Source organism: Cucurbita pepo, chromosome 19 (genome assembly GCF_057944985.1).
Source record: "Cucurbita pepo subsp. pepo isolate OVF chromosome 19, ASM5794498v1, whole genome shotgun sequence".
Lineage (NCBI taxonomy): Eukaryota > Viridiplantae > Streptophyta > Magnoliopsida > Cucurbitales > Cucurbitaceae > Cucurbita > Cucurbita pepo.
In genome coordinates, this window is record NC_141816.1 from 1,210,028 (window position 1) to 1,225,882 (window position 15,855).

A 15,855-nucleotide genomic window follows, 5' to 3' on the forward strand; every position below is an offset into this window, starting at 1 on the left:
GAGGACAATATCTGCTAGCGGTGGATCTGGGTCGTTACAACATAGCTTACTCGTCCATATTGCACAACTCATATTCTAGTCAAGCATATTCTCTCTAGCCTTGCATAAAACATAAAAGAGCATGCTTCTCGGAAATATCATTATAAGGATATAATGGTAATTTTTCATTTTCATAACATGCATACTGTACCTACTCTTCCAAAAATGTCTTTCTGAAGTCCTAAACATGCAATTTTTAACCATCTAAGGTTAAGAATGTCTGCATGCTAGCATGACCTAGCAATCCCTATAAGCATGTCCGTAGCATGCCCTAGCAATCCCATAGTAGGTACTTAATTCAAGTCATATTATGGTCAACATTGAAATTGGAGCAAAAAAAAATTCAAGCGAAGAAGTCCAACACGCGTAGCCACGCGTGAGTATAGACTTGCCGGAGGGAAGGATACGCTCGCCCACATTGTGATACGTGTGGCAACCTCTGATTCACACATCCGGCTCTCAAGGACTAGGTTTGATCCTTAAGGCATGAAATTCTTTTGATTATTCTTGGAGTAACATGTGGCACGCTCAGGAGAGAGACGGGTCACGGGTTGAGCCAGGTGGACGGATTAACTTAAATTAACTTGTTTTATTCTTTGGATTTTTGTAACTTTCTCTACATAACTTAAATTAACTTGTTTCATTCATGAAAGTTTTGGAGTTTTAATTCATCTTTACAAATGTATTTTTTTTCATAATTTATAACCACACACACGAAGAAATAAGTAAGTCCAAATATAGTCCAAAATCGTAATTTTACCATTTTTGACACACGCCAAAACATCGACTTTTGATTCGTATCAACTCCGTTTTCCTTCATACTCATATCGGTTTTTCTCAATTCATTGAACATTTTTTCATAAGAATCTCGTGCAAAATTATTTCAGTTTTCTCGCTCTACCCTCTACTTCAAAACCCTAATCTCATATATTCTTCTCATTTTCTTCTGTTTTTTTCTCCGTCCTCCATAATATTGAACATGGAACGAGGGGTCAAATGACCACTTTACCCCCTCAGTTGTCTTTGATCGACTTATTTTCAATTTTTCTCTATTTTATGTTATACTTTTCTTGAGCTCCTTAGATTTTTGTAAACATTTTCTTTTATCTCATCTTGAAACTGAACCTTGAAAACTCTAAAAAAAATCCTAGAAATTCAAACTTCAAAGGAAAGATCGTTTACTTACATCGGGGACTCGGATTTTACAAATTCACTCCACTTAAATATATTTTTTTGAAACAAGATTTGAAATAGCAATCCACTAAATCAAATTAGATCGAAATTGATCTATAAAAGAAGAAAAGTTAATCCATATGAAAATATGGGATATTACAATTCATTCCGTTCATAATCGAATATGAAAATCAAATGATTTATTGTTTGAAGATAAATAATTTCATCAAAATCAAATAAAGAAAAGAACAATGGAAAAACTTTTTCTTCGTCCAATTATAGAACCAAACACTTGAAATAGAAAACAAACAAAGACCAGTTCTTGTGGGAATGTAAAAATCCAATTTTCTAAATTTAACAAATAACATTCCTATAAAGAGGCTTTCTCTTTATTCAAACAATCATCCACACATTAAGAGTCCAAGAAAGGAACAAAAAGGGGAAGAATTTTTCTTTTAAGGTAAAAAAATATTTTAAAAAATGGCGAAGAAGATGATGGCAGTGCTTCTAACGTGCGTTGTGTTGGTATCCGCACTGCAATTCTCCACTGCTGATAGCCCAGCTGAAATGGAGGCCAGATTCAAGTCGTTCTTCGGTGACTTGAGCGGCGTGGAGGCAAAATTTAAGTCGTGTGCTGCAACCTGCGAGAAGGAATGTGTGGCCAAAGGCGAGACCAGTGAATCATGCAAACCAAAGTGTGAGACAGATTGCGGCAAAAAGGAAGTTTCAGGTATATCTTTTTTTTGTCTCCTAAGAGAACGGTAAAATAATTTTTCTAAAAAATTTTACACTTTGTGTATTAATGTTAATTTTTGTTGTGCTTATTTTGCAGAGAAGTTTAACATCCATCTAACCTGATAAGATGGAAAGGGAAGGAAGAGCTCTTTAGTGATCGATTTGGTTTAGAACATCGTTATAATTTCTTTAAATAATTCTTGTGAAAGGAATTTTTAAAATTCTCTTTCATTTTTGTAATGTATTTTTTTTTTTTTTTATTATTATAAAACGTTGGGTTTCTTTCATTATTTTTATCGATCAACAAAAATTTATTGTTTTCATGGCACTCGTCTAGGGATGAGACCCATTTGAGGGCCTTTACTTCTCCTGTCGAGAGTCACACCCTACTCTCTCATAGTTATTGTCTCGATTGACTTAGTTTGGGGCATAACCATGGTTAGGTGGTGACATTCTCTCCGTCATTCACCTAAATAACATTGAACTTGGAAAAATGAACTATAACTAACATTGAACTGGTAAAAGGAACAAATATTGTCAGAGGTCTATCCAATGCTAGATGCAGAGGTGCATAATAGATCGATATAAACATCATGAGTTGTAATAAAACCTGTTGTTGTTGATACTTTCTTCTCGGTTCCTTCTTCCATAACCCGAGCTCGAAGGAAGAGACAACGACCGAATTGATTATCTTCGTGTAAGGATAATAGATTACCTAGTATAAAAGATTTTAAAATTCAAACCTCCCTTTTTCTAGGCAAAGACCAAAAGCAAATAAAATAGAGTATTCATCACATCCCTATGGAAAGATAACATCAACGGTGCATATAAACACCCTGTGGGAGATTAACAAGAAAATCGATAAGATATTCCTTGCCCAATGGGAGAAGATATTCCTCATTTAACACAAAGGATCAACAGGTCAAGTTTTACTACAATTACTTAGAATGCGTTTGGAATGATTTTATCGTTAATGGTTCTTTAGTGGATATTAGATATAGTGGATATAGCAAGTTATTATTGCAAACCCCGAGATATTACTAGATGAAAAAAATATCGAGAGCACTGATTCAAAATTATCTTAATAAAATTATCGTAATTCATCCCCGCTTCAAAAATTGCCAAAACATTTATTCATCACAAATCTTATATCATAGGGACATTTTAGTAGTTTCACATTAGGCAATCAGGTTGAAGTCTAGGGGCTACAGATTCAAGTCAGATTGAACCACAAGGTGTGTGCTCGTTACCACCAATTTCAACACGTGGCATCACCACAGTCGAACATGTTCCTCTATTGATCGTCCAATATGTGTCTTCCACTTTCAGTTCCTTTTTATTTTCTTGGGAGGATTTTCGTATCTTTCTCTATGTAGAATGAACTTGATTTCTTCACCGAACTTGTTTTAATCTATCTTCACAAAAGTATAAAATTACATTATACCTATTGTGAGTCTAATATCCAATTTTATAATAAATTTTACATTATAATTATGAATTTAACATAAAAATTAAATAATATTGTAAATAAAAACAATAAATCAATGGAATTTTATTGGTTCGTTGATCAAAGAAACCAACAATATTAAAGAAACGTTTTATAATAAAAATAAATAAATACATTACAAAAATGAAAGAGAATTTTAAAAATTCCTTTCACAAGAATTATTTAAATAAATTATAACAATGTTCTAAACCAAATCGATCACTATGCTGAGCTCTTCCTTCCCTTTCCATCTCATCAAGTTAGATGGATGTTAAACTTCTCTGCAAAATAAGCACAACAAAAATTAACATTAATACATGTAAAATTTTTTAGAAAAATTATTTTACCGTTCTCTTAGGAGACAAAAAAAAGATATACCTGAAACTTCCTTTTTGCCGCAATCTGTCTCACACTTTGGTTTGCATGATTCACTGGTCTCGCCTTTGGCCACACATTCCTTCTCGCAGGTTGCAGCACACGACTTAAATTTTGCCTCCACGCCGCTCAAGTCACCGAAGAACGACTTGAATCTGGCCTCCATTTCAGCTGGGCTATCAGCAGTGGAGAATTGCAGTGCGGATACCAACACAACGCATATTAGAAGTACTGCCATCATCTTCTTCGCCATTTTTTAAAATATTTTTTTACCTTAAAGAAAAATTCCTCCCCTTTTTGTTCCTTTCTTGGTTTCTTAATGTGTGGATGATTGTTTGAATAAAGAGAAAGCCTCTTTATAGGAATGTTATTCGTTAAATTTAGAAAATTGGGGTATTATATTCCCACAAGAACTGGTCTTTGTTTGACTATGAACACATCACGATAATAGGATGAATTATAACACCCCATATTTTCATACAAGTTTTTTTTTTCTTCCATTTTATTTAGAGTTTTCAAGGTTGAATTTCAAGATGAAATAGAAGAAGAAAAAATGCTCACAAAAATCAATCTCGAGAGAGCGGAAGAAAAGTATAACATAAAATAGAGAAAATTTGAAAATAGGTCGATCAAAGACGATCGAGGGGTAAAATGGTCATTTGACCCATTTTTCGACCCATTTTTCCTAATTAGATGTCGGCTAGTTCCACAATCAGTATTATGTTTTGAATTGTTAGTATGTTGTTCTTGAAATTATTTCGCTCAAGTTTTATGAAGAAAACCAGAGTTGATTCGGATTGAAAATCAACTTTTCGTTATGTGTCAAGAATGGTAAAATTTACAATTTTGGATTATATTTAGACTTGCTTATTTCTTCGTGTGTGTGATGAATGAAATTCCCACAACTTTGATGAAGGAACCGAGTTGATTTGAGTTATGTAAAGAAAGTTACAAAAAAAAAAAAAAAAAAAAAAAAAAAAAAAAATTTCAAAACTCGATTTGTCTACCTGAATCCGTTTCCGACTCGTCAACCCATACACGACCTTGTTTAAAGCTCACAACTCGATTTGTCTACCTGACTCGACCCGTGACCCACGTCTCGCTTGGCATGCCACGTGCTGCAACAAGAGTAATCAAAAGAATTTCATGCTTGTGATGGATCAATCACAATCCATTGGAGCGGAATGTGCGAATCAAAGGCTGGCATGTGTCACAATGTCGACATGCATATCCTTCCCTTAGGCACGTCTATACTCGTGTGTGGCTGCGCGTGTTGGACTTCTTCCTTGTGTTGATCCCCGCTTGACTATTTTTTGCTCCAATTTTGATGCTAATCATATTATGACTTGAATTGGTACCGATTATGAAATTTAAAAAACTTTGGAGCCTCCAACATGTGGAAAAGCTAGTTTGGGAAGACACATCATTTAAATAAGTAACCACGTGGACTTTAGGCAATCTAGATGGCTTAACATGGACGTTCGACTCCAAGGTACTCTACTCTAACTCCGTGAGTCTTTCTTAATCTGGAAGCACCTGTATCTAGACCTTTTGACCACTGCTCACGATCCTAAAGTTCTCAGTCTACTAGAGGCGTTCTCACCTAGGTCATCGTCTAGCCAACCCAACTCTGACGTCCTAGCTCTAGTTCTATGCATATAAACACATTCTACAAGGTGAACAGACAATCAATCATCCAGAGATAACACATACAACATACAAGCTCAACCGAGAGATAACACCCATCAATTGCACGATGCATAGATCACAATATATCATCCTCCATTCTAGCACAATAGAAAGCATATAAAACAACATGCGTCTCAAAATCTCGACCTCGAGACGTTTTGGTAGTTATCCACATCATACATAACTTACTCGACTAAATTACCCTACTTGAGTTATCATGCATAATCCTTTCCTAGCTCGACAAAAAACATAAAATCCAGCATGCAACTCAAAATCTCATTTTAGGGGCATTTTAGTAATTTTTCTTAACATTCAGAACATACTTAAAGGAATGCTTGCATGTTAGCACGTCCCAGCGATCCCTACAAGTATCCCTACAAGTATTATTTGAAAAAAGTCCGAGTGGTTACTTACATAAATGACATGTGCCTTGTAACTTTTCCATGTGCTAGGAGCTCCAAAGTTTCTTAAAATTCTCAGGCAAGGAGTGAAAAACTAACAAATAGAGGTCCAACGAGTCAAAAAGTGACACTCACGTGTCTAGAGGGCTTCCCACTCGAGTATAGACGTGCCTATAGGAGAGATACTTGTGCTCTCTGTTTGACACATGACACATTCTCGTTGGCACGACCAGAACCAGGTCGGGTCGTCTAAAAGTGAGTTGCGATTCGAGAAGAGGCGAGTCATGGATTGTGGATCGCAGATTGGGTCACCCTTTACAGGAGCAATGTGTGTCCTTGCTAGGCACCGACGCTCGTCTACTCTCCTTGCACGATACATGTCTCGCTGTTTGCCTGACATGTGTCCTCCTTTTATTGCATGCACAAGCATTTCTTTAGATTTCGATTAGATTTTTAATTTCCTTTTATTTTATATGGATTTTCGTAACTTTTCCTAACCTAACTTGAATCAACATAAATTTTGTTCTCACCTTGGTAGAATTACTCAATAGTCAACTTCGAAGTTTAGTTAATGCCAAACTTCACTTTTTTTTATTCAAGTCGGTGAAATTATCCTCGTTGGCATACCGCTCAGTGTCAGGCTTTGGATACTATTTGTAACAGTCTAAGTCCACCGTTAACAAATATTGTCCGTTTTGGCTCGTTACATATCGTTGTCAGCCTCACAGTTTTAAAACACGTCTGTACGGGAAACGATTCCACACCTTTATAAGGAATGCTTTGTTCCCCTCTCCACCCGATGTGGGATCTCACAATCTACCCCTTGGGAGCCTAGTATCTTCGTCGGCACACCGCCGAGTGTTTGGCTTTAATACCATTTGTAACAGCCCAAGCCCACCACTAGCAGATAGTGTCTGCTTTGCCCCGTTACGTATCGTCGTTAGTCTCACAGTTTTAAAACGCATCTACTCGGAAAAGGTTTCCACATACTTATAAGAAATGTTTCGTTCCCCTCTTCAACCAACATGGAATCTCACGTCCCATTTTGACTTTATTTGGATTAAGTTTTTTTTAGATTATTGTAGAATTATTAAATAAATAGACAAAAAAAAAAATTAAAATGGAATGACTAAATTTATAATTTAATAAATCCACGTGTGCAGAAAGTATAGATCCATCCACAGGCAATTCCAACCCCTCTTCTGGCGGGTTTATTCCTCTCTCACAGGATCTGCCATTTCCACAAACCTCTGTGCGCTTCACTCTCTCTCTCTCTCTCTCTCTCTCTCTCTCTGTCCATCGCCATGGCCGAACCCACTGACCAACCTCCCTCTCCTTCTTCTTCCTCCGCCACAATGCCACCAAATGATCCAATCTCTCTGATCCGTCCCCGCCGCGAGCCCTTCGAATATGGCCTCCTCCCCATTCCCAAGCTCGTCTTCTCCGACCCCGTCCAAACCCTAATCCCGCTCAAGGACAAGCTCCTCCTCCACTCATCCCCTTCCCACCGTATCAACTCCGCTGCCATTTCCGAATCCCTGCAGATCTCCCTTGACCATGCTCGCCTTGTCCTCGACACCATCGCTTCCGTTCTCCACTCCCCCTCCGACCCCCTCCTCAATGCTTCCCCTGATGAGATTGACTCTGTTGGCGTTGATGTTCATGATCTCATCCTCTTCTTGTATATTCATTCCTACAAGAGGCTGCTCCCGAGATCGCATAAGGATGCTGCTGCTGTTGCCGATGTCTGGCCTTCTACTTCTGCTTTTGATGGCTACTTGTCTGCCCTTTCGCCCTTGCAGGTCGATTTTTCTTTTTTTTTTCTTTTTTTTTTTTTTTTGGTATCTTCAATTATGCTGCTCTCGGGTTTTGGTGTTTATGTGGATCTTGGGGTGAAGTGGCTTGTTTTGGTTTGCTCGTTGGTGTGTTTTTCTTGGGGTTGCTGATTGTTGAATGGGTGTTGATGAATTCGTTGGTGAGTTTCAATTGTTTATTCAATATGAGGATTTGTTCTTTCGTTTTTTGTAGTTTCTGCATTTGTATTGCCGAGTTTTGTGAATGAGGGTAACTAATTCCATATAATGCGAAACTAAATTGTTATGTGGTGAGAATTAAGAGCTTCAGTTTAGTGGATGAACATTCTATTTTATAATCTCGGAGTACGTAGGACTGTCAATTATGAATTACCTGGTTTGTTTGATGCTCAGTAACAATGATTTGGGAAATAACAGATAAGAATTGTTTTCTTACTGGACCTCATTTTTTCAGTCGGCTTAGGTCTCATGTTTAACTAGTTGGCTGGACAAAGAATTCATCGCTTGCTTTCAACCATTGATGGTCCATCAAGTAGACCTTGTTTTGGCTTTCATGATCCATGGGCTTTAATTTTTCGACAATGACACTGATGTTTTCTTGTGATTAATGTTTCTCTGGACAGGGCTCTGTTAGTATCATTTGTTTGTCTTAGTTCTGCAGAGTTTTTCTTGTTGACATTAGTACTTCTGCATTGTAGAAATAGTGCTTCCTCGCTCTTTCTATGCATACGAGCAGGTGTTTAGATGTGGAAGTAACAGAGGAAGTTGATTGTTCACTTTTATATGCTTTACCATTCAGGTTCATCGTACCTGCATGTTGTTGTGAATTATCTCTTTATTTCTGTATGGCAGTAATGTTTACATCAATCACTTTATTATCAGCTTACTGCTGAAGTTAGCTCAAATTTCTTCTTCCATCACACTGCAGCTTGTGCGCAGCAATAGCCGTCGGCTCATGCCATCGCAGGCTGATGAAGAGGCTCACCAATTATCATATTTACAAAAGCACATTAGCAACATTCTCTCTCTATTGGCAGAGACTGTGGAGGGGGAAGGCGAGGAACTTTTGGTTAGTAATTTTTGCCTACTACTCTATTTAGCTTTTATCTACTTCTTCTTTCAATGTTTTTCCTTTGTTGTTCTTTAAAAGGAGAAATCAACTATGATGAAGCAGGAGAAATTAGAAAAATAAATACTGGTGTTTGATAATGAAAAATTCATTGTAACCCTTCGCATGCAATGTAGTTTACTTTATGTCTTGGTTTTCATCCAATTTCCTCTAATGAGCACAGAACTGTATTGTAATATGTAAGCTGTCTCTAAATTGAAGGAGTATGGTAATCTAATTGTTTCACAATGCAGTTTTTTTTTACTGCTATGGCATTATGATAAAAAAATATAATCTTTTGTTCCCTCTGCAGACATGCATGTAATATGCCGCTCTTTCTTGAGTGGCCTCATCAATACAGTAACTTGGTCTTAGCTCACGCACTTGTGAGCCGGAAAGACTGCTGTAATTTTTAGTTGGGTTATCCTAGGATTTCTCAATTCTCAGCAAAATTCTGAAGTGTATACTTTGGGGGAAATACGGTGTTGAAACTATGCTGAAGCTTAACTATATCAAGTATTAATTGGATTTTTGGTTGTACTGTGACTATCAATATTTTTGTACTTGTCCTCCTGTGTATTATTTGCAGTTTGCTTCCTTATAGGTTCTAAGGTACTTTAGAGCTGATTCCAACTGATTTAGACGATGATATATACACTAGAATTCATACCAAATAAGCTTCACTATTTGCAGGCTTGTCCAGTTGTGATGCATTCTTGTTTACTAGTCGTTTTCTCACTACTAATCTTAGAAGATCTGTACCGTGGTGAAGATTTCTTTTTTTTTTTTTTTTTTGTTATAATATCTGTTCATTATGGTTGGTTTGACTTGAAAATAATCTACCATAATGAACTTCTGCTTTTATTTACAAGATTCAGAATATCTTGTTCTTTGCTAACTGCATGCAATGTCATAGGTTTTATCTGTGGACAGATTTGAGCACCTTGGATTTTTGGTTCAATTTGGTGATAAGGGTTCTGATGGAATTCAACTGAGCCAACATGCTCCATTTTTTGCTAACTCAGATCCTGATATGCCTGCCGCTCCTGTGCCAGCAGCTCAAGTGTTGGACTGGATTCTGCAGAACATTGCTTCTGCCTTGGAACAAATTTCTGAGAGAGCTTCTCTTAAAGAAAATGGACCATCTGACCCAGATATTGCTATGGCTGATGCATCCACGAGTTCAGTCAATAAGACTAGCTTCACCAGGGGTCCTAGTTATATTGAGGGAATTTCTAAGTCCTCGCTTGTGAAGCAAGCATCTGATCTCAAAGGTTCTTCTGTGAAGGTTTGTCATCATTTTGTTGCTACTGTATAGTAATAATCTGCTGTGATTCTAAATAGAAGCTTAGTTTCTGCATTGCAAGGTTATCATTTTATTTTTCTTAAGTATTGATCCTGAATCTGTTGTGTCTTTTGCTTTTGAGCGTATGGATTATGATTTGTTCAACAAGTGAATTCAGAATCTGGCCAAAATTTGCCCAATTTACATTTAATTGAAATCAAGGTATTTATGATGTTGGAAATGATTGAAGCAAAATTTATTTCTGACCCTAACCTCATGGAGGCAATGAAAGATAGAGTAGAAGGAAAAGATCTTGAAGTTGGTCATGTTAATATTTTGTTTTTACCTAGGAGTTGTCTCCGGATTTGATATCAGTTGTAAGTTTTAGCTATATGTTAAGTGCTTTTTCTTTCATCTATTTCTTTATGGTCATAAAAAATCCAACTACCATGGGGTTATCCCAATGGTCAATTAGAGTCATGAGAATAATAAATGGCTTAAAGGGTATGAGTTTAAACCAAAGTGGTCACTTATGATTTAATATGCTATGAGCTTTTTTTAGTAACGCAATATGGTGGGGTCGATGTTTTTCTTGTGAGATTAGTCAAATTGTGCGCAAGGGGGCCTGGACACCCTCAAATATATATATAAAACATCAAACACCCTTGGGGTTTCTTCACAAGTTCTTGTGACTAATTTGTAGCTTACCTGAATGAGCTAGTCTCTATCTTTGTTGTTTTGAAGTAATATGCCAATCATCTTTATTTGTTTTACACATGATTGAGAATGATTGTTTGACATCATTTGGTCCTGCCTATTTGAGTATGAAGTTCAGTTTGATCCAATAGAGTTGTGCATCTTCTTATCTGTCAAGTGCTTTGTGAAATTGGACATTATTTCTTAAGTTTGATTCAATAGAGTTATGCTTCTTCTTAATTGTTGAGTGCTTTGTGAAATTGGACATTATGTTTTAATATTTTATTTGTGGCTGCAGGTGCTTAACTGTCACGAATCTGTCATTTACATATTAGCACCTCTGAGATATGCCACAATATACGGGTGTTCTGATACTACCATTGTTCTTGGAGCGGTTGGAAAGGTAATAATTAATAATAATAATTGCATTTTGCTAATGGCTGCTGTTTGTTGATTGTGTATGCAATATTTTAGGTGGAGAGCTATACATTGTTTTCATTAATGGAACAGGAACCAAATATATTTTGTTGGTTTGAATTTGCTTATGTTCTTGGTGAGTAGTGTGCGTATGACATTTAGCTTCTATTTAGGGTGAATTTGACCTAACTTCTGTGCAAAGAAGGGAACTTACTTTTTCTCTACAATGGTATGATATTGTTCACTTTGTGCGTAAGCCCTCGTCATTTTGTTTTTGGTTTCACTCAAAAGGTCTAATTATATTCACTTATATTCCATGAATCCCTCATTTCTCTAGTTAATGTGAGGTTTTATTTGCGCTCTTTACAATCCTCCCTTTGATCAAAGTACCACTTGAGTGTCCTCTTGAGTAGTCAGTCATCTGTTTACTTTTATCTTGTAACAAGAGCTTTATCTTATCAAGGCCAATGCCACATCCAGATAGAGCACAACCATGGATTTCATTATGGGATATACTTTGGTGTTGATCACTATTGAACTCTTGATCTTGTTCGACTAACAAAGATATACCCCTCTATCAGTTAACCAAACTTGATAAGGCTACTTTTCATCTTTCTATCATCAAGGAAACCTTTAGTTGATATTAATCATAAAGGACATAATGATGCACACTTGGAAGAGTAATTAAAAGATTAAGGAATGTGGATGGGATATTTTATGAGAGGATCGGGATTTGAAGTGTTCAAAATAGTATTATCCATCATTCTTATGTATTCTTTTGGTTCACTTTTCCATGACGGGATCTTTCGGCACTATTTTTATTGTTCATCTCCATGAACCACGACAAAAAAATCCAACCTTGTGTTGTAGTTTACACTATTTATTTCATTTATTAATAAAATTGTTTCCCTTATATTAAAAAAACCCAGTCTCTTAAACATGTTATGTTTCTTTTTCAGGCTGTAAGAGTGGAACATTGTGAGCGAGTTCATTTAGTTACAGTTTCGAAAAGAGTCTGCATTGCAAACTGTCGAGAGTGTTTGTTCTTTTTGGGGGTAAATCAACGACCGCTGATAGTTGGTGATAATCATAAGTTGCAGGCGAGTTGTTATTTAATCTTGTTCATTAGAAATTAGGATTGCCTTATATTTTCATTAAATTGGAAATTTGAAATCCCATTGCAGGTGGCACCGTATAATACATTTTACCCTCAATTGGGAGACCACATGAGTGAAGTTGGCCTTGAAGCAGCTTTGAACAGATGGGATGAACCACTTGCCCTTGGAGTGGTAGATCCACATGATTCATTATCTCATCCTGCAGGTGTCTCTGATGTACAAACTGAGTCTGCTACGTGTCTGGATCCTGATCAGTTCACAAATTTTTTGGTAGGCTTTTCTGCAAGTATTTTTTTTTAATTTTTTATGCAATCGTTTATTGGAATTGTCTTATATATATATATATATATATATATATATATATAAAGAGGCTCTTTTATGGATATTTTGGTATGAAAGAAACATGGCATGCTTCATTGAAGTGGCTCGTCTTTAGGATTTTTAGGATCAATTTTTGGTGCTCTCTTCATCATGTTGACTTTTGTAATTTATTGTTTGATGCAAATATATACCAATTGGGAGTCCTTTTTGTTGTCCCCTTGACTGACTGTGGATATCTCATCTCCTTTTTTGTATTTCCTCTTTCTTTTGATTAATTAAATCATGTGTTTCCTATCATTAAAAAACAGCCAGAATACAAAGATTTTGTTTTCACCTTATGACGCAGCCACTAGAGTTAGTAAGTTAAGATTCAAATTTGTATTGCCTAGTTTACGGGTTTTAATTTCATTTCTGGCACGTGGATTTCTGCACTCTTTTGTATGGATGGAAAAGATTGTTTACATTTTGTTTTGTGGTGCTCTATCATCTATTGCAGATTCCGAACTGGGTTTCTGGTGAATTTCTTGGATCTACTCACTGCAATCCATTCCCATTACCAGAAGCCTATTCTGCATCTCTCGAGAGGAATGTATGTCCCAACAAATCTTGTTGATTAGGTTTAAGCTTGCGTTGGCATGTGCATGTTTGTTGGTTTCATTTACCTCATGTAATGGACTGATTATATGTTTTTTTTTTACTCTCAGCAAAAGACTTTGGAAGAAGTAAATCAAATACTGAGAGAAACCCCACTTGAAGAGAACCGCAAACGAGAATTGTCATCTGCACTTCATGTATACTTCAAAGACTGGCTATATGGTAACGATCTTCTCTTTTCTTTGCACGTACTCTATCAATACATCAAAGACGTGATTGATAATGGTCCATTTGACTTCTTTTTTACCGCAAAGAATGACTACTGATCAATGCCTAAGTTGGCTTGAATGTTCATAGACATAAAATGATGAATAGCCTGTTTCAGGGAGTGTTTTTGTAGGACAGACACATCCAGACACATATTCGACACGTAGTCAGTTGTTTACTACTTTTTAAATTTTGGACATGTTGGACACGTGAAGGATACATGAAACTTTAAAAACATACAAAACTAAAAACCCTAACTATTTTTCAGCTTCTGCATTTCACGAAGAAGCAAGAACCACTACACCACCACCCTCGTTTTGTTCATGCTCACCCACTGCAATTTTTTTTTTTTTTTTTTTTTTTTTTTTTTAATGTTTTTTTAGTGGATTTACCTTTTTGTATTTTTTATTTTGAGTTCACATATTTCATAAAAGCAAAAATGTATCTCGAACGTGTGAAAGGTGTTGGGAATGTTACATAGCGCTGGCCTTTGAAGGATTTACCCACACACCCTCCTTCGAAACGATGTCTCAAATATTCAATTGACCTTTGCCCAATTAATGATAGTAATTGAAAACTAGTCTGGAATAGTCACAAATCATCCAATGATGAACCATTCCAAATCTCCAGTTTCCAACCTTGTCTTTCACCAACTAGGCTAGAAAAATACCGTTGTCTAGATTGAACAATTTAATTGACCAACATTTCTCTATATGGATCCTGAATCTCATTCTTCCAATCTAGGGGGGATACCCCTACGGTTGGGACATTCACATGCATTGATCCTTCTTTGGCATGTTACCCGTAATGACTTTGCTCCTTGTGGTCCTCTAGAATCAGTAATATCTTCATTTCTTTGATGGTCCGTGGTGCCATGTACAAAAGCGTAGTTTCCATTTCCCTTTTAGTTGGAACTCAGTATCAAACAGATCTTATCGAATCCAAGGTTTCTTGTATAGCTTAGCTTACTAGCACTACAGACGTTTATCGAATCCAAGGTTCTTTTGTATAGATTTAGATATGAATCAGGCTTCTCTCCTTAACCTGTAATGTGTTTTGCATGTTTTTTAGTTCAACATGATGTTTAAATGGCTTATTTTGGTTGCAGCTTCAGGAAACATCCGTCAGCTTTACTGCTTGCAAGGTGAATGATTAATTAAGACCAAAAGAGGTGGTGGGTCTTACAGTCAAATATGACGGTAAAGCAGGAAAACCTTTTTTTTTTTCTTGTTTCTTAATTCAATTGTCAACTAGTAGTTTTCGCCAATTCCTTTTTGGAACTCTACTTGCTACGAGTAGCTGAGAGGTAACCCTCTGCACGTTGCGGTAGAATCAGAAAAGAAAAACAAAAAAAAAAAGAGTATTAGTAATCTCAATTGTAATTCTTGTGGCGGAAAAGAAACGAATAATGTCTCTGTATTATTTTTATTTATCCCATGCTTCCATGCTTCCTTCAGGGCCTTGTGAATTCCACCTTTCCCTTGATTTTTAAAGCTAACAGCTGAGTTTTGTTTTGTGGAATCATTGAGTCCTCCTTCCATGGTCAGTTTTTCCCCCTCTCAAAATCCAATGAAATTTTGAGCTGTAATGTAGGTTTTGATGAAACCAAAAGTTTAATGTAGAAAGCATTTAGCTAATCTCAAATGTAAGGTAGTGTTTGTTCTCTCTTTCTAATGCCTTAGTTTAATTCTTAATAAAATTAGATTTGTTACTAATATTTCTTGTCTGAGAATGCATCATTCCCTTAATCATGCATTAAATGATTCATTCAACCAAGTATTTAGGCATTCCAGCAGTAAGTTTACTTGTCTAGATGAACTCAAGTCATCAGTTTCGATCGCCTAAGTTCAACCTTAACAAAGTCTAATTTCACCTGTAGTAACCTTCAAAGTACTCGGAAATCAAAGTTTTTCTCTTTTCTCATTTATAATATTAAGGGTAAGTGTGCAAGATTTTAAGGGGATTGGGTGAACCAAGAGAAAAAGTACAATACTACTGAAGACACTAAGAAATTAAGATTTTGAATACTAAGCGACAAGATGCTTATGAAAGATTTATGCATATGAAGAAATATTTATGCATATGAAGAAATGAGTGATTGTACTTATGAAAGATATATGCATATATGAAGAAATATTTATGCATATGAAGAAAGGAGTGATTGTACTTATGAAAGATTTATGCATACGAAAAAATGATTGGCTCATGAAAGATTTATGCATGTGAAGAAATGATTGGCTCATGAAAGATTTATGCATGTGAAGAAATGATTGGCTCATAAAAGATTTATGCATGTGAAGAAATGATTGACTCTGAAAGATTTATGCATGTAAAGAA

The 15,855-nt window shown here is 36.2% G+C and overlaps 1 protein-coding gene and 2 long non-coding RNA genes across 3 annotated transcripts; 2 read left to right on the forward strand and 1 right to left on the reverse strand.

Annotated features, from left to right (window-relative positions):
- Positions 1-1,629: 1,629 nt before the first annotated feature.
- On the forward strand, positions 1,630-2,205 carry LOC147786587 (uncharacterized). Its single transcript, XR_015414588.1, has 2 exons — positions 1,630-1,942; positions 2,045-2,205. It is a non-coding gene; the product is annotated as an uncharacterized LOC147786587 (long non-coding RNA).
- Positions 2,206-3,475: 1,270 nt separating this feature from the next.
- LOC147786588 (uncharacterized) lies at positions 3,476-4,105 on the reverse strand. The gene is made up of 2 exons (XR_015414591.1): positions 3,812-4,105; positions 3,476-3,714 (listed from the first exon to the last, which is right to left on the reverse strand). It is a non-coding gene; the product is annotated as an uncharacterized LOC147786588 (long non-coding RNA).
- Positions 4,106-7,145: 3,040 nt separating this feature from the next.
- On the forward strand, positions 7,146-14,974 carry LOC111781147 (uncharacterized). Its single transcript, XM_023661594.2, has 9 exons — positions 7,146-7,700; positions 8,641-8,781; positions 9,737-10,108; positions 11,100-11,204; positions 12,178-12,318; positions 12,403-12,606; positions 13,154-13,246; positions 13,362-13,473; positions 14,627-14,974. Exons 1-9 carry the CDS (start codon positions 7,203-7,205, stop codon positions 14,668-14,670), a joined length of 1,710 nt encoding a protein of 569 aa, XP_023517362.1. The 5' UTR covers positions 7,146-7,202; the 3' UTR covers positions 14,671-14,974.
- The last annotated feature ends 881 nt before the right edge of the window (positions 14,975-15,855 follow it).